The sequence below is a fragment of the Dipteris shenzhenensis genome, chromosome 4 (assembly GCF_047967505.1).
Source record: "Dipteris shenzhenensis isolate YYH24624 ecotype China chromosome 4, Dip_SZ_1.0, whole genome shotgun sequence".
NCBI classification, from domain to species: domain Eukaryota; kingdom Viridiplantae; phylum Streptophyta; class Polypodiopsida; order Gleicheniales; family Dipteridaceae; genus Dipteris; species Dipteris shenzhenensis.
The window spans coordinates 4,461,713-4,481,019 of record NC_141599.1 but is presented as its reverse complement, the minus strand read 5'-3'; the positions used below and the strand labels follow the sequence as shown (position 1 = coordinate 4,481,019).

General features: G+C 47.8%; 1 protein-coding gene across 5 annotated transcripts in view; it reads right to left on the bottom strand.

The window, feature by feature from the left end:
* ABA4 (abscisic acid (aba)-deficient 4) overlaps positions 1 to 19,307 on the bottom strand; it is a 38,001-nt gene that overhangs the window by 11,777 nt on the left and 6,917 nt on the right. For all 5 annotated transcript variants that reach the window (XM_087374109.1, XM_087374107.1, XM_087374110.1 and 2 more), the window contains one exon: positions 17,829 to 18,042. In XM_087374109.1, the coding sequence (XP_087230235.1) occupies positions 17,829 to 17,955 (127 nt within the window). In that variant the 5' untranslated portion in view covers positions 17,956 to 18,042. The remainder of the gene's footprint in view (positions 1 to 17,828; positions 18,043 to 19,307) is intronic.

The window sequence follows — 19,307 nt, the reverse complement described above, 5'->3', positions numbered from 1 at the left end:
CCCACTAAAGTGGTGGAGAAAGCGGCTGCATCTCCTTTGGGATTATAAAGTCCCTCTTCAACAACAGCTTTTCCTTTGGTGAGTCCTACTTGGCATTTTTCCATCTGGGCAATTACTCGCACATAGACATATTGCTCCGGCTGCTTGCCGCAAATGTCTACATTCTACTGAATCTGTGCTTCACATCTTCTGGCACTGTCCACACACTTGTGATTTCCTCGCTCTCATCTAACAGGGGCTTCAAGTGAGATTTCCTACTGTTACTTTTGGCGGGTTCTTCTAGTTGTTTGGTTTTCATCCAGCTAGACAGGGTTTTGATTTTATTTTTTGTTTGGGTGCGCTACTGGGCACTGTGGACTCTATGGATGGACAGAAATCATAAAGTTTTTGGTGATCCTACTTTTCCATCCTTTCTTTTTTTCAAACGATCTCTGCAGCAATCGTTATATGATTTCTTTCAAACTCATTTGATTGATCATGATGTATATACAGCTTATACTGAGATTTTCAATTGAGTAGTAGTTACTCCACTTTTGAAGTAACTATGAATATAATTATTTTATAGCAATAAAATATTTCTTCTCACAAAAAGTGTGTGTGTGTGTGTGTGTGTGTGAGAGAGAGAGAGAGAGAGCACGTGAGTGGGAATGTACGCACTCGTGTGTGCTGCTGTGCGTTAGAGCATCGAAATGTCGTGCGTGCGTGCTGCTCGTGTGTGCATGCATGCATGTTGCTGTGCGTCAGAGCATCGAAATGTCATGATAGAGAAGCCTCAAGAGTAAAATCCAAAGTCCCACCAATGGTGTGGTCCTCTAATCTAACCACAAGGTCCTCCTCCTATCTGCCGGCTATCTCTAGACTCGAGTCCGCGTGCTCCACCTCAAGCGTAAGTAGACTTTCCGTCCAGTGTGTTCTTCTCCACCTTACTGCCTGTGAATCAGCCTAGGTGGGCAGCCCCTGCCAAGCTTTGTCTGCAGCACACAGGTCCCTGTTCCACTGCTCCAGCCTGCTTGTGAATGGCTGCTCCAGAAGGTATGATGATCTCAGCACCTTGCTGCCCTAGAAGACAGCCAAGGTCCAGCCTCTCCCTAGAGCTAAGTCTGCAGCACCTGTTGCACTCTCTCACCTCCTGTAGATAGGTCCACAGAGTAGGCTTCCTGCTGCTCCTTTCTGTCCTGGAACTGCTGGCTGCTGGATATGGAAATGAGGCAAGTGCCTCTGCTTTTATAGGCCCTAAGGCCAGTCATAAAACCGACCAGTCAGGATGCCTATGGCCGACCAGGCCCTGACCTGGACTGTATATAAACGCCCCTTTGGGGCTCTCTTTTCTAGGGCCTTTGGCCCACACTTCCATGCAAGGGCTGAGCCCTTGGCCAGCCCTAGATAGGGCCTGGTTGGATGGCTTTGCCCAGCCCAACCAGCCCTCCATATGGGCTGCCATGTGCTGCTCCATCTCCTGCCATGTCAGCGCCTGTTCACCCTGCTCTCCTGACCCACCTGTACCGCGCCTTTGCTCCAGCCCTCTGGTCATCTGCATCTGCTCCGTACCTTGCTTCCAGCCCTCCGTACTGGCCTGTACAGTTGTGCTGTCCGCCTGCACGTCTGCTGCAGATACTCACAGCCCAAAGACCTCTTCGCTCCAGGCTCTCCAAGATGCTCTTGAGCAGTGCTGCCCACATGACAGCCTTGCTGCTGTCCATGTGGCAGCCATCTCTTTCACTCTTGGCTGTGAGGTGCTGCCCATGTAGCAGCCCCCTCTCTTTCTTCTCTCTTGGGCACATCCTGCCCTAGGTCTCCCTCCCCCACGCTCTCCTCATTTGGGGGCTTACACATGGGGAGGTGACCATTCCAACAGTGGAGCATTCTTCTACCTGCTGGCTAAAACACATTTCTGACTTACCAACTCTCTTACATCTTGACGTCAATAACATTCAACACTCTGGATATCTTGGCGACCTCATATTCCTTCTAAACATCCTTACCATTGCTGCTCATGACCAAAGCAAGAGTTAATATGGCATTCCCATATTTCATCTCCACTAACTAAGCATTTGGAATTCTGATCAACTATTCCCGATAATCCCTTAGCAGCAAGAATATTCTTCATTGTGAATTTCCACATCTGGTAGTGCCTCTTAAGTTACAATTCTCAGGCATATATAAAGGTTCTCAAATGTATACTTAGGAATCATAAGCATCTACAATAAATACGTAAAAGCAATAACCTTCAAGAGTTCTGGGTATTGTTTTAATGCAATAGCCTTCACGAGTTATGGGTATTGTTTTAATGCACATTGACTTTGTCTCAATGTTGATAATGATTTCTCGCATCTACGGTTATCATAGTTACACTGAAACGCATTTCAGATCCCAACCTAGCCTGAAACGCCCTTTCAAGGAAGCCTGGATATTGAAACACGTTTCAGGGTCTGCAACGTGTTTCAGGTTTCAAGACCTTGAAACGGCTGGCTGAAACATTTCAGCCAGCCTAAAACGCGTTTCAGGGCACAGAAGTGGCCCATTTCAGACAACAAAGCATCTAAGGTCTCCAAATGTCGCGAAAATCCGCCGCCAACCCGATTTTGGTCGTTCTAATTTCAATTTTGGCCTCCTGTGCAATGTTTCACTCCTCCACTCCTTCAACATCATACTCTCTCCATCCTCAAGGTTTTCCAACCCTCCTTGAGCCCCATTCACTCCTTTGCACTCCTTTCTCTCCTGCAGGCTGCTTCAGCCCCCCTCCATCATCATCTACTCCCCTTCATCCCTCCTTCAAAGCTCTAACTCCACTCCTTCAGCCCTCTTTCATGCTTCAGCCCTCTTTCAACCCTCCTTCAGCTCCCTCTTTCAGCCCTCTCTTTCAGCCTTCTAAGTTAACTTCTAAGTTCTAATTTGTAATGCGTTCTAAGTTCTAACTTCTAGGTGACATTGTGGTAAGTATTATGCACTATATTTTAAGTTATAGGTAGGTTATAGGTTGTAGCAATCTAAATGTGTGTGTTCTCATCTCAAAACCCCCTTTTCTAAACCCCCCCTTGTTGACGTGGCGTTTCCCCGTTTCAGCCCTCCCAGAAATCTCCGCCCAAATGGAAGCGAGAGTGTCAGCCTCCGTGCATAAATGGCCCCCAAGGACAAAAGAACATCGCGAACACCATATCCGCCATAGGGTAATGCTGGAAATCACCTCCCAGGCTGACCCTGCAGCTGAAGTAGGCAGGGAATCCTGAGCTGGTACAGGTACCAAAACCAAATCCTGCGGCTCCATGATACTGGCCTCTGTGGGACCCCGTCTCTAGCAACGTTGCATGAAGAAACCGTGGTCTCCTGGCTCTGACTCAAAGAGAGTAAAGGCTCAAGATCCTCTCCCCCAAAGGGCAGCACCCCATGTCATCAGAAAGGACTCGGATGTAACATGTGAGAACAACCTGAAGATACTTGTCCATACCACTCTAGAGCTGGGGCAGCTCCATAAACAATGCTTGCTAGATTCCTCTGCAAGCTGACAACGCATACACAAGGAGGGTCTACCCATCTGCTGAAGCCAAGTACCCATAGGTATGCCCCTATGTATAGTGAGCCAAAGAAACTAGGAGACTTTCCTGGCTCTACTGATGCCCCAAAAGTGAGTCCAGAAGCTCAGCAAGAGCTCTGCAGTAAGTCCCTGTGCGTGCCAATGCTGGGAGGCAAATGGTAGGTGATGAGAGTCTCTCTGCTGAAGCCTGTAACTTGCCCTCATCGAGTACTGGAAAAAGGAAAGAGGATGATCGCCTGCCACTGGAGCAGGCCATGCCCACTCACTTGGGTCACAGTCAAGCTCCGCAAGAGGTCGACCTTGAAAAATCCAAAGTCTCCATCTAGTATCCTCTGCCATTCTCAATGTTTTGGCTTTAGCAGCACAGGGAAGTTGGCCTGTGTTTCAGATGGATGTAAAATTCGCCTTTCTGAATGGAGATCTCAAGGAGGAGGTATACGTGGAACAACCACCAGGTTTTGTGATCCCCGGTTCAGAAGGTAAAGTCTGTAAACTAAAGAAGGCACTTTACGGGCTGAAACAAGTCCCACGAGCGTGGTACCAGCAGATTGATGCCTACTTTCTGTAAAACGGGTTCAGGAGGAGCCCATCTGATGCAAATTTGTATATCTTCAGAGAAGGAGGCAGTTGTATGATCGTGGTCCTTTATGTGGACGACCTTGTCATAACAAGGAACCATAAAGAGAAGATCTCGCAAACAAAGCATTTGCTAGGAAGAGAGTTTGAAATGACAGACCTTGGACTGATGCATTTCTGTTTGGGGATTGAAGTTTGGCAAGAGCCAAAACAGATCTTCATCTCACAGCTGAAAGTATGCTAGAGAGATACTGAAGGCATTTGGCATGGCTAAGTGCAAGACAATTGGCACTCCCATGGAGGTTGACGTGAAGCTCTCAAGTGAGGATTCATCACCACTTGTGGACGAAGCGAAGTACAGAAGGCTTGTGGGCAGTTTGATTTACTTGTGCAACACGCAGCCGAACATTAGTTTTGCGACTGGTGCACTAAGCAAGTTTTCCAATAAGCTCCGGGAGAACCATTGGAGGGCAGGGATGCGGATCATAGTTACCAGCCGAAACGGAAACGGAAGAAACGAAAACGGAAGAAACGGAGTTTCTGGGCCCCGCCGAAACGGAAACGGAAGAAACGGCAATATGATACAATTTATGTATAAAAATTTATTTTTTATACATAATATAATTATCAATAGAGTGCAAATCATACATAATACAAATTACAATTATCTATACTTAAATGCTGAAGCTTCAGGCTTCAGCCTTCAAGCATCAATGCATCATTCATGATTCATGCCTCTATGATTCTAAATTCTTGAATGATGCTTCAATAATCTGAAATCAACATGTATCATGAGTCATGACTAACAAGTTTGGCATTACAAGAATCTGAAATTTAGAAGTTTGAAGTACTTAAAGTTTAAACTTAGCACACAAGTTGAAACTTGAAACTTGAAACTTGAAACTTGAAAGTATTCAATGTCCAGACTCCATAGATGATCATGATTCATGGTCCACAAATTTCATGATCATGATTCATGACTCATGACTCATGAGTCATGCAAGACTCAAAATAAAAGCACTCATGGATGATATAAAAAAACAGTAGGACTACTGATCATCTGCATCATCCATGGCCTCCTCGTCATCGTCATCCTCTGCGTCCTCAGATAAGTTCGAGGCATCTGTGTCACTCTCTGAAGAAGAATCATCAACATCAGGATCAGGACCATCGGGTGCAACTGAAGTACTAGCACCATCTCCAGATGGTTGAGTGTATGATCGTGTGTGGTGTGCTGGTGCTGACAGCTCCTCATACAACATGGTGTATATGTCCAGCTCCTCCCGTGGGATATCTGGTATGACCTCCATCTTCTCCACGTCCACCTTGTCTACATTCACTTGGCGAGGTTCGGGGCAGCCGGCGGTGAACTCAAGGAGACGGAGGTTGCAATGACAAAACACCAACCGCTCCAATTGAGCCGTGCTCAATCTCTTCCTCTTCTTTGTGTGAAAGAGGGCCCAAGTGCTCCAGTTCCTCTCACAAGGACCGGAACTGCAGTCCTGTGAGAGAACACGTATAGCAAGGCGTTTCTGCCATAAGCCAATTAAGCCGAGATAAGTATCAGGAACTTGATAACTTTAAACATATTTGTAGTAGATAAAACTTCAAATTACTTAACGACTAAGCTCCAACTAGTGGCGTTGGAACTTGTCTCTTAGACTCTTACCAAAGTAGGAGTACAGTTGCCATATTTCTCCCACCAGGAGACAGGTTGCAACTGTGTCTCTCGGAGCCTAGCTGTAGGTCGACCAAAGGAGAGGCTATGATTGCGGAACAATAGAAGTTCATCCTCCAATCTTCGTTGCATCTCCAAGTCACCACCCGTCCAATTTTGTAGATACTGTTGCATCCCCTCCTCCAACTCGTCATTCTCATATTGCTCTTGACTGCGCCAGAGCGGATGCAATACATGTGCCACCGCATGGATTGGGCGGTGGAACCAATTCCACCGCTTATTCCATATAGCACGGATGGACTCAACCCTAAATCATGCCACAAGAAATTAGAATGCATTATGCATGCAAAATTCATAGACTATAGATAATAGTACATACATAATATATATCTGAAAATTCCAGGCTTCATGATAACAAATTGCCATTTAGTAACTGCAATAATTATACATATTACAAAAGTAAAAAGTCTTACTTATCAGGCGATAGGGAAGTGTTTCTGTTGAGGGCCTCTCCAATCTTGTCCATAAACTCGTACAAGAGCCCTAATGTGCTTCCCTCCATGTCTGTGATGCGAAGCACCGTGTAGATAGGATTAATCGATTTGATTAATGCCTCCGCCTCATTCCACCAAGACTCATCCATGATCATGCGAAAAAATTTGATAGACTTTGCTTGGCCTCTATCATCCCAATCTCCCCACTCCCGAGACACAACCGTGCGCAACAAGCCCTGGCGCACTCGCACAAGCCTCTCCACCACTATGAACATGTAAGCAAACCTTGTGGTTGGAGGTTTCAATAGCTCAAGGTCACTGTAAGCCCGATAGATGCTGAGGACTTTGGGTCTCTTCGTGACAAACTTCACGATACTGCGGGCTGTGGAGAAGATGGCATCAATCCAAGGTATCTTCCCTAGGTGCTCGATCAAAAGATCAAGGCAATGTGAGGCACAGGGTGTCCACACAATCTTAGGGAACTCATCTTCTAACATGGCACCCATTGACACACAATTGCTGCCATTATCTGTCACCACCTGCACCACATACTCAACACCTATCTCCATAATGGCTGCCCGTAAATGCTCCCAAATATATAGCCCTGTAATCACTGTACCTGCAGTGGAAGCGTCTATGGCTCTCAAGAACATGGTTCCCTTGCAAGAAGATACTAAAATATTGTACACATTCCTCTTGCGTGCATCTGACCATCCATCGCATAAGAGTGTGCATCCATATTTTTTCCAAGTCTCTTTCAAGGGCTTCATTTGGTCTTCCACACATTCCCTCTCTCTTCTTAGCTCTCTTGTCCGCAAGGCCTCATATGTAGGCCCTTCCCATTCATACCCAATGCGGCTTACGGCTCTCATGGCCTTCCTCCATCGTGTAGTCTTCGCCACATGAAAGGGTATTGCACATTGTATGAAGAGCTTTGTGAGCTCACTAGTGGCCTCCTTCACTGCTTGCTTTTGCAAGCGTGCTTGAATGCTAGACCTTTGCAGTGATCCTCTTTTCCCCGCACTAGCATCCACACTAATTGATCCATGTGGCAAGGGCGTTCTTGTGGCACTAGGACCTGCGCTCGATGTAGTTGATGCCCCTCTACTTCTCTTTGCAGAACCCAATGTGCTGGCATCATCCAATGGCTCAGTGTCAGCAGCCTCTTCTTCATCTTGCAGCCCTTGTCCTCTACTTTTTGCAGCCAAGGCTGCCATACGCGCACGCTTCCATTCTACTAGGCCACCTTTCACTGCAGTAGGCACGAACTCACAAGGTCCTACATCCTTGCAGGGAACACCTGCTAGATGGTCTTTCACCCGTGTGACAGACCCCGTCTTGCTTATGCCGCAATAGTTGCATCTCCACTTCTTGGAGCCACCGCCTCCTTTATAACTACCAGGAGGGAGACATGGACCCAATAAGCATCTCTCGGCATTGAGGAGGATGGAGAGGTGAGAAGGAGGATGGAGAGGTCACAAGTGACTCGTGAGAAAGGATGGGAGGTAGACTGTAGAAGGAGGATGGAGAGATAGAGGTAAAAGAGGATGGAGAGGATGGAGAGGTAGAAGTGAAGGAGAATGGAGAGGAGGAGGATGGAGAGGTAGAAGGTAAGATTAAAGAGAGGATGGAGAGAAGAAGGATGGAGGGATGGAGTCAGGAGAGCAGGCTGCTAAGGATGGAGAAGATGGAGCAAAGGATGAAGAGGATGGAGAGAGCTCAGAGACGGATGGAGGTGAGGGCAGGTCCAAGAGCAAAGGATGGGATGGAGAGAGCTTGAAGGATGCTGGAAGGAGGCTGGATTCTGGAAGGAGGCTGAAAGAAAGCGGGAGGCGGCGAAAAACGGAGCAGGCCGCGGCGAAATCTGAAAGAAAACAGAGAAAACCCGTTTTTAGGGTTTCTGGGAAAAACAGCAAAAACGAAACGCCGTTTCTTGACGAAACGGCGTTTCCGTTTCGCCGTTTTCGTTTCCTGTCACGAAACGTGCGTTTCGTGCAACTATGATGCGGATGCTGATATACATCAAAGGCACACTTGATTATGGCATCACCTATACCAAGGGCAACATCTTGACCGGATTCTATGACTCGGAGACGTGAACAGCAGGAGATCAGTGACAGGTTACTGTTTCTCACTTGGATCTGGAGCTGTGTCATGGGTCAGTAAGAAGCAACCTACAGTTGCTCTTTCTTCTACCAAGGCTGAGTACAAATCAGCATGTTTTGCTTATTTTGAGGTAGTGTGGTTGAGGAGGATTTTAGGGACATGGGTGCAGTGCAGAACAAGCCTACGCAGTTATCATGTGACAATCAGAGTTGCATGGCAATTGCAAAGAACCCTGTGTTCCACGCTCGCACAAAACACATTGAGATTCAATATTACTTTGTACGCAAGCTCATCATGGATGGAGAGGTCGACTTGGTGTACTGTCCGACTACAGAGAATGCTGCGGACATCTTCACGAAGGCTCTTGGAAGAGACTTATTGGAGAGGCATCTTCATCGACTTGGCATTGGACCGAAAAAGTAAGTTCACTTGCGGGTGGACATTGTTAGAAAATACCCAACAGAGGGTACACATAGCAGAAGACTTATAGTAATGCCCAGGAGCTCACACAGTGTGCGGTGTGGGTGTGGAATCACAGACGTCTTTACTTATGTGCATTCAATAGGTGTGCAGACTCATCAATAGACAATGAACCAAACTAGATAGAGAAACCACCAAATAATATATTTCCGTCCACAACTATGGACACAATATAAAAGAGACAGATCCAGAGTCCCACCAATGGTGTGGTCCTCTGATCTTACCACAAAAGTCCTCCTCCTATCTGCTGGCTATCTCTAGACTAGAGTCCGCGTGCTCCACCTCGAGCGTGAGTAGACTTTCCGTCTAGAATGATCTTCTCCACCTTGCTGTCTGGAAACCAGTCTAGGTGGGCAGCTTCCTGTAAGCTAAGTCTGCAGCACAAGGTACTACTTTCTCCTCCTGACTGTAGGCCCAAAGATAGCCCTGCTGCTGCTCTTTCTGCTGATGGAATTGCTGCTCCAGATGATGCTCAAATGAGGCCTGAATGGCCCCCTTATATAGCCCTAAGGGCCTGGCCAAAAAACTGACCCAGTCTGTACAAAAACTGACCCAGTCTGTATGAAAACCGACCAGACTGCTTGGGAAAAACTGCCCTTAAAGGGCTCACAATTCAGGCCTTTTATGGCCCAAACTTAGGGCTTTTGGCCCTCCATTCAAGGCAATTATGCAGCCTATAAAAGGCCTGCCACCTGCCCACTGACAGTCACATTCCTTGCTGCAGATCTGAGCCTGCACTCCCTGCCATGTCTGCACCTCTGCAAACAGTGCGTCTCCATGTCCTAGATCCTCCGCAATCTGTCCCAGACTGTCTTGCTTCTGCTCGGTACTTTCCTGGCCCTGTGTCCTGCCCTTAACAGTCCTAGATGTGCTGCCCACATGCCAGCCATGATGCTGTCTATGTGGCAGCCCCTTTCTCTCTTTTCCTGTTGGGTACTGCCCTAGGTCTCCCTCCCCCATGCTCTCCTCATATGGGGGCTTACAGATGGGGAGGTGACCTTTCCAACACCCCCTCTCACCGACACATCTCAGCCCAATGCCAACACGTCGATGAAGATGCTCCAGTAACTCCCTAGTCGTAGTCCTCTGGAACCTTTCGGTGTCGAAATCTTTTCTTGGCTTTTCATCCAGTGGCTCCTGCTCCACCAGGTCCGGTTCTGCTTCCGCACACCATCCTGGTACACAGGTCCATCTCTGGTAGCACCTCCTGGTACCACCTACTTCAGTCACATTCCCGCCTCTGAACTCGAGCAATCCAGCCGTCACGATCTTCCAGTCGTCCCCCTCATAATGAGTGAACAACCTGGAGTCTTCCAGGCACCATGCTCTGAGGGTCTGTTTCAACCCGTCCTTCCTTTGGCAAGGTCTGCAACCAATGAATTTATCCAGATAACCTGGACCACGAACTCTCGCTGAGTTCTCAAGCAGGTACTCTTCTGGCTTCAGTACTCTTTGTCCACCACCTTCTAGCAATCTAAGTCCGAGATTTAAAGAAGCACCAAAACTTCCCCTTCTGCCTTCGAAGAAGGCCAATTCCTTCCAATCTCTTATCACCTGAGACAAATGAAGAGCAGAATCTCCCCACAGCATGCTATAAAGACTCAAATGCAGAATATCAAATACATACCAGACTATTGTACTGCCTGAATGTTCGCTATGAAAGCAAACCCTGTACCTCAATAAGGCACCTGTCAAGATCCTGTGTAATCCTGTACTGTCCCCTTCTGAAGTCCAGCATCCATCTGACCATGAGACCCCAGGGCTTTCCATGGAATCCACCCTCGTGTCAGTGTCAACAGCTACACATCTGGAAGGTACCAAGCAATCCATACTGTCCTTCACCTTCACAAAGGCATCTGACTCCTCGTCGACCCACATCTCTATGTCAGACATCCTTACTGTGACTTCTGGATCAACATATCTGACCTCGGTAACACTCGGTGATGTCACCAGGAACAATTCTTCGATTACCACATTAGCTTTGGCCTTTCCCTCTGAATCTGGGTTAGACTCCTGTTTGTTTTTCAGATCCGCCTTTTTCTTTCTGCAGTCCTTTGCAAAATGTCCGGGCGTATCACAATAGAAACACTTCTTCTTGTGCTTCCTCTTCGAAGTCCCCTCATCATCAGAGTCATCTTTATTGGACTTGCCACTGTTAGGCTTGCCCTTTCCCTTACCTGCGGAATCCTTCACCAACATCGCCTTGTCATCTTTGTCCCCGTTGTAGAGCTTCTCCCGAGCTTCCTCCTATAGCAGTAAGGGACACAACTCCTCAAATGTCAGAGGTTTGGTCCTCTGTCCTGCTGTCACAGCTGTAACAAAGCTCTTGAAACTCCGAGGCAATCTCCTCAGTACCATCAAGGCCAGATGGCATGAGTCTGTCTTCTGACCAATCGCTGCTAACTGATCCCGCACCACCTTGACCTTCGTCAGATGATCATGCACCGTATCGCCTTCTTCCATATCAAGATTGTAGAGTTGATGCTGAAGAAGCACGATCCGGGAGGTATTATCTGTCTCGTACAGATCCTTCAGGGTGGCCCACGCCTCTACTGACGTCTCAGCCAACTGGATATGCGGAAGAACAGAGTCTGCCGTAGTCCCTATGATTATTGCCAGGACATGGGCATCTCTTTCTTCCCAAGCTTCAAGCTCTTCTCTGTCTACTTCCATGAGTACCTTCCCTTTACTGTCCACCATGTCTGCCGGCTTCGACTCCTCTCCCGTGGTCGGCTTCCACAACTTCCGAGCCAACTAAATGACTCCGGATCTTCACTTTCCAGATCGGGTAATTAGTCCCGTCCAGGTTCCCGGACTCTCCAAAGTAAGGGATAGTGAAAGAGAGAAAACTGGAGGAGGAAGGGATAGCAGGGGCTGAAGAGGCTGTCGACATCTCTGCTGTATATACCGCACAGCAAAGTCAACCAAACTCAATTTGCAGTAAACCAGAACTCTGAACCCACCTGACTGAACCTGAGTCACCCTCCTTCTCGCAAGGGCACAATCCTCCAGTCGTGGAAGTCGATTCCCTACAGCTTCTGAATCAGGGTCGTCCTTCAGCAAGGTCCCTGCCTTCAGGCTCCCACACCTGTGAGCCTCCTACTTGGGCTCTGATACCATATTAGAAAATACCCAACAGAGGGTACACGTAGCGGAAGACTTATAGTAATGCCCAGGAGCTCACACAGTGTGCGGTGTGGGTGTGGAATCACAGACTTCTTTACTTATGTGCATTCAATAGGTGTGCAGACTCATCAATAGACAATGAACCAAACTAGATAGAGAAACCACCAAATAATATATTTCCGTCCACAACTATGGACACAATATAAAAGAGACAGATCTAGAGTCCCACCAATGGTGTGGTCCTCTGATCTTACCACAAAAGTCCTTCTCCTATCTGCTGGCTATCTCTAGACTAGAGTCCGCGTGCTCCACCTCGAGCGTGAGTAGACTTTCTGTCTAGAATGATCTTCTCCACCTTGCTGTCTGGAAACCAGTCTAGGTGGGCAGCTTCCTGTAAGCTAAGTCTGCAGCACAAGGTACTACTTTCTCCTCCTAACTGTAGGCCCAAAGATAGCCCTGCTGCTGCTCTTTCTGCTGATGGAGTTGCTGCTCCAGATGATGCTCAAATGAGGCCTGAATGGCCCCCTTATATGGCCCTCAAGGGCCTGGCCAAAAAACTGACCCAGTCTGTACAAAAACCGACCCAGTCTGTATGAAAACCGACCAGACTGCTTGGGAAAAACCGCCCTTAAAGGGCTCACAATTCAGGCCTTTTATGGCCCAAACTTCCAGGGCTTTTGGCCCTCCATTCAAGGCAATTATGCAGCCTATAAAAGGCCTGCCACCTGCCCACTGACAGTCACATTCCTTGCTGCAGATCTGAGCCTGCACTCCCTGCCATGTCTGCGCCTCTGCAAACAGTGCGTCTCCATGTCCTAGATCCTCCGCAATCTGTCCCAGACTGTCTTGCTTCTGCTCAGTACTTTCCTGGCCCTGTGTCCTGCCCTTAACAGTCCTAGATGTGCTGCCCACATGCCAGCCATGATGCTGTCTATGTGGCAGCCCCTTTCTCTCTTTTCCTGTTGGGTACTGCCCTAGGTCTCCCTCCCCCATGCTCTCCTCATATGGGGGCTTACAGATGGGGAGGTAACCTTTCCAACAGACATTGAGGGGGGGTGTTAGATATCAATGCTCCACTCTCGTGTAACTACGCGGGAACCAGCTAACTCTACTTGTAAGCCCCCCGTATGAGGAGAAGGCATTTGAGTAGCTCGGTATCCGGTAGGCCCTGGTTTGGACACCAGATGGGGACCATGTGTGGCCTGATGGATAGACGGCTTCAGATAGAGTTGGCACACTACCAACTAGGCTACATGCAAGTGCGTGAAGACATCCCATGACTAACCACACTGAGGGTAGACGGAGCATTTCCCGAGGTAGTCCACTCTGGGGTTGCGGGGCCCATTTGGAGCCCCAGATAATCCCGGATGGCTTGGACCGAACAGAGACCGTAGGATAGTTGCTCTATTTTGCACCATGGTTCTATCGTGTGGTCAATGGCCTATTTCGGGACCACCCCCAGTCAGCCGTTTTGGGCAGACTGCGTCGGTGGCTATATAAGAGCAAGCCCGTGAAGCCCATCATCATCACTGGCTACAGCAACCCTGATTCCTTAGCATCCAGCCTCCGTCCTCTACTATTTCCAGCACGCCATCGAAGCTTCTCTCACAGGAGCGCACGGCTGGGAAGCAGCACCATCTATTGTATCAGTTTTATAGGTAATCAAATTTTTTATTCTCCATACTATCTGCTTTTCTCTCTTGCATACGAGATCTTGTTATCTATTGAGCACAGACGTTGTATTGTTTTCTTACATTATCCTCATCCATGACTTAGTAACTGAGGGTAATCAAAGGTGATGGTACACTCCTAAGCACACATGGTCTATTCTGGGACTCGATGTGCACAAATGACCCCCCTTTCTGTATGCCTTTAGGCCCCTTCTATTCCATCACTTACAAAGGCTAACGAGACTATCCGGGAGGATCTCATACAGCTACATACATTAGCCCCTAGCAAGCTTCCTATGAAGCTCCACTTCTACAAATACCATTGCTTACAGATATCTGAGGAGGGCTTCATCAATCCATCAGGTTATACACATACCCACCTCCCCTAGTCTTTGAGGACTCTCATCATGGAGTGGGCTTGGAGTGGACAGCCGAACGATCCATAAAGGGTCATCATCATCATCAGCCACAACCATATCTGCTCCCACAGGAGTTGCCCCACCGACATCTACACCTCCGCCTAGAGGGCCTGCTTCAGCCCTCCCACTGAAGTCAACTTCGACCTCGACTACACCAATCAAATCCATTGCTTCGACACCCCTTCCCGTGATAGGCGGCGTTTTGTTGGGGTCCTCCCCGCTGCTCTGGAGACCCCAGCCACTCCACCACCCATGTCACCCCCATAGGAGGTGACGCACGCAGGGCCACTGTTCTGGACTTTCCCATCCCCTCTCCCTCTCAGCCAGCCACCTCTCCCTCATACCACTGGGATTGCTTCGCCACTGACTCAGCCCAAGTTCGGGCAGGGGCTGGGTGGACAGATGAGATCATGAGCACTATTGGGGTCAAACATGGATGTCCTTTATCACCCACTCTATTTGGCCTTTACATAGACGCAGTGATGCAAGCACAGGGGGGCTGGTTGCTCTCTCGTTGGCATGTTGATCCGGATATTGCTTTATGCAGACAATGTGGCTCTTCTGTCTTCCTCTGCAGAGGAAGACAGAAGAGACACCTTGACGCACTTCATTATTTTTGTGACTCCCATGATTTGAAGGTCAACCTCGGTAAAACCAAGGTTATGATCTTCAATACATCTCGAGCCGTCATGCGCCAGGAGCATTTCACGTTTGATGGGTCACCTGTTGAGATAGTTTCATCATATACATATATGGGGGTTGTCTTCTCCGGGCCCACCTTCACTACGAGACCTACGATGCAAGCACGCTTGGGAAGAGGATACACATCATTGGCTAGACTAGAGAGGCAAGGCTTCCGCTCACACTTCTAGGATCCACAGACTAAGGAGCTGCTATTTAACTCCTTGGTCTGCCCAGCAGGCATGTATGGCAGCCCTTGTTGGGGGCCATATCTATCCAATACAGAGTGGACACGGGTGGAGCGACTACAGGTGCTCATGCTATCACAGATGATTCGCGGCAAGCCATCAGTTCCTCACCAGATCATACAAGCTGAGTGTGGGTCATCTCCACTAGAGCTAGATGCTGCATTTCAGGTTCTCAAATATCTGTACCGAGTCAAAGAGTATGGGGATTACCCTTCTGGACGTAGGAGGCTACCATGGTTGGCATTATCTTCCTCTATGGCATTCTCAGCAGGAGGTGACCAAAGATGCTGGTATGCATGCACAGAGAGATGGTTTGAGGGGTTGGGACTCCACATGGATAGACTCCCTCCCTTCCAGTACAGTTTGGATGCTCCTTTCTCACCCCTCATGTCACACGATGTCAACCAGGTGATCCATGAGGATCTCTTACAGCTACACACATTCTGGACCTGGTTGGCACTGAGCGAACTCCAAGTGAAGCTTAGCTTCTACAGAGATCTGCGCTTACATATCACAGATGAGGGTTTCATTGATCCACTAGGGTACACGTGGATTCACTTACCCCACTCATTGAGGATTCTCTATTGGGCAGTTCCGGGTCTCTTCACGTAGACTTCATATAGAGAGCGGCAGGGCAGAGCGTCTACCTAGGGAGAGGCGCTTATGCACATTATGCGATATCCAGGAGGTTGAGACAGAGGAGCACTTCATCTTCAGGTGTCCCATATATTATGAGATCCGCAGGCGTTTCTACTGCCTCGTCAGAGATAGTTATAGGACCCTATCCCGATTCCTCTCCTATCCAGATCAAAGATGCTTGGTAGGCTTCATTCATGAGGTAGTTAGGCACCAGGAGAGGATACTTCGATCACGGAGACAGGAGCAGACTTCTTCCTTAGCAGACCACTCCCAGAGCTCTATCACGGAGTTCTTTCAACCAGATCTCCTAGCCCTCCCGAGACAAGACCTCAACATGATCGGGACTCAGAGCCCGTGACTCAACAGCTCAGACAGAGGGTAGACGCACAGATTACGCTCGGGGATATCACCTCCATGTTCACCATCGGAGCCCGCCTAACAGGGGTTACTGTAGCCCTTGTTAGGCATAGAGCTATGACCAGGAGGCGTTACAGGACCGCACCCTTGAGTGGCCAACAGCACTCTATCGCCTATTTCTTGCCTCCAGTGCCTCATCCACCTCTAATGTCCTAATGAGGATGATGATGATGATGTGACTGATTTGTAATTCGATCACTGACATGACTATGTTGTACTTAGTACTTAGAACTATCATTCTGCATTATTTTTACATTATGCATTGGTGTGGATGCTCATTTAGTAGCTCCACCCTCACAGCTTGATTGCACCACGGTTTCACAGTCTCACAGACCCATCGGTCTTCCGAAAACTTTAATAAACTTTCTTTCTTTCTTTCTTTCACACCGACTAGGGCATTGAGACTGGACGGGCGGTACCTAGCGAGGCCGCATTTGCACTCTGTGATCTACAAGAGATTGAGCCAGAGGATCGTTTCGCTTTCGCATACCTTGTGTACGAGGTCATCATCAGTTCATGAGGCTGTACAACACAAAGACTAGCTGCTCAAGGCACAGAGACAAGATCATAGGGTGCTCAACCAATTCCACTCAAAGTGTGATCACTGAGTTTTTCCAGTCAAATAGCACAGACCAGCAGGCCCCAATGAGACAACATAGCCGAGACCTGAAGCAAGAGATACTACAGACCTATCAGCATATTGATACACAAATCAGGCTCAAAGATCTTCCCTCCACATTTGTCAGCCAAGGGCACGGCCAAAGTGCGACAATGGCACTTGTCAGATGTAGGGCCACAACCAAGAGACCACAGCGGACTACGGCTCTATCATGGGGTTTATGTTGCCGTAGCCCCATACTTGACTCCTCCACTAGCATACAGACCAGACTGACGCCACACTACAGCTTCTATGCTCTCCTTGGGTTCAGACACTTTGTACTAGTGTTTTCATATTGACGATGTACTTGTCGAGTGTGTAAATGCCCGCTTGGAAGGTCCATCCATTCAGCTCATTGTATCTACTTTTTCCAGTCTCATATACCCTAGAAGGCGTGCAGGACTGACCTGTTCAGTCACCACATGACAGGTAGGTACGGCCTACCTGGTTGGGTCAACGCATGGATCACGTCATTTGACCAAGTCACAAACCAGGTCTGCCTGATCAAGTAGGCTGGATCTGTCCAGATCTGGTCGCCTGGTTGGCTGAACCTGGTTGGCTGAACCTGGTCAGCCAGGTTTAGGGCTGGAAGCCCTCGTCAAAAAGGCATGCAGGAGCATACAGAGGCAGCAGCAGCCTTCCTCTTCTCTCAGTTTCTGTCATCCACACCTGGCTATGTTTTACCCAGCACTTGCTAGAGGTCTTGTGTGATCCTTGAGCTACTACTTTCCTACATCAGTCGATGAATAGACTGAGTATTTTGTGAAGTTCTTTCTGCTGTTTTATCTCCTGCATACCTGTGTTATTCTGGGTTCATTTACAGCATACTGTTCAGTGTGTTTTGGAAATACTTTGCGTTTGTTTTCCGCTGCATGCAGGTGCTACAGCGAGAACTTGACCTCTGACAGACAATGCTTGCATTGTGGGATTAAAGGGCTAGAGATTAATGAAAGTGTGCAAATGGAGACACTTTGTGCACAACCAAGGTATGTGTTAGCTTCTTTTCTATGTAATGAGAAGGATTTTTTTTCAGAAGGAAAGAAGAGGGGAAGAGAAAATGAATTAAGCAAAGGAAGACAGACTAGCCCCTAGAGTAGCACTTACTTAAAGCAGAAGCTGTAGTTTTGCAGGTCTTCTTTGAGAGATTATGCAAAGAGTTCTTCATTGCAAAATGGGACCTTTCTCCTAAACCATGTTTCCCTTGCTGTTGTTTCCATTGCAGGAGCCTCATTTGGTTATAATTTGAAGCTACAGCACATGTCCACGTCTTTGAATTCCACCCCAAGAGTGATTTTGGAACATCGGTGGGACGAGCAGTCTGCATATATCAATCAACATTACATTCAATCTTTGCAGGGTAGACTGCCTTGTTAACCTTCTTCTCACAAGCACAAAAGAAACTTTATTGAGATGAACACACTGCATGCACTTGAATTTTGTAGAAGGCAAAGATACTAGATTTGAATACAAAATAAGTTTGTGAGTGCCAGAAATTCATAAACAATCAAATTACATAATTGACTTACACAAGTGAACATCCGTCTATTAGAAAGAAAAAAAACTAACGTCTGTGGAAGGCAAAAAAAACCTGTGAGACCAAAGAGTTGAAATCAACATGAGATTACACGCCCCATGGGGGAAACACCCCCCAGGGGACAACTAGAGGTGTCTAGCACACTTTAAAGAGAGAACCACTAACTGGGGAGCCTAGGAGCAACAAGAACTCCATGTGTCAGAGTAATTCTTGTCATGTCCCAATATGTGTCATGTATCATGTGTCTGTCATCATTATTCTGACCTCCGTCTAGGCATGACTGGGGTCCCATCTCGGCCTCTCTAAAACATGTCTGAGATATATTATTGCCGTCCTCCACTCCTCTTAGTAGGGTGTACTCATGGATGCCATGAAGTAGCCTCATGTTGATATTCAATCATGATGGTACCTTGGATGGGGCGGGTGCTTGCAAGGCCTATATCCAATCTCCTGCTAACATGGCATTTCTAGAATAGAGTCACAGGCACAATGCCTCCCGGTTGCTTCTCCCATGAAGAAGAATTCTTTGATCTCCTACTTTTTGAAACCAGGACCCATGTTTGAACCTAAGAATCAAGTAACCTCATACACAAATAGTACAATGCATCTTTGGTGTGCGTAATCAATGACTCCCCATATCTGTGTATCCATGGGTGTCACAAAGCATGTAAACTCTCAAATCTCTACGATGTCATATGGCTGCAACCTCATGTCCTACCTCGATCTGAATCACTGAGATGAAGTCCATGGTGATTCATACTACATGGGAAAGGTGAAATTTGTATCATGGTGCCTAGATGAAATCGTTCTCGTTCAGAATCTAATGAGCGTAAGAAGGGGGTGCTTAGCGAGACGGCTCTAGCTCGGGTATTTCGTGAGCTGTCCAAGCTTGCCCACAAGAAATTGTGCACCAAGTATCTCATCTGCCCATGAAAACACCAACAAGAGGTGATGGATCAGCTTGTCACCAAAAAGGACTGGTTCACCACCAGCACTCTTCTTGCCCAAAAGAGTCTAGTCAAGCTCCAGTAAAGAAGCTTGCACCGAAC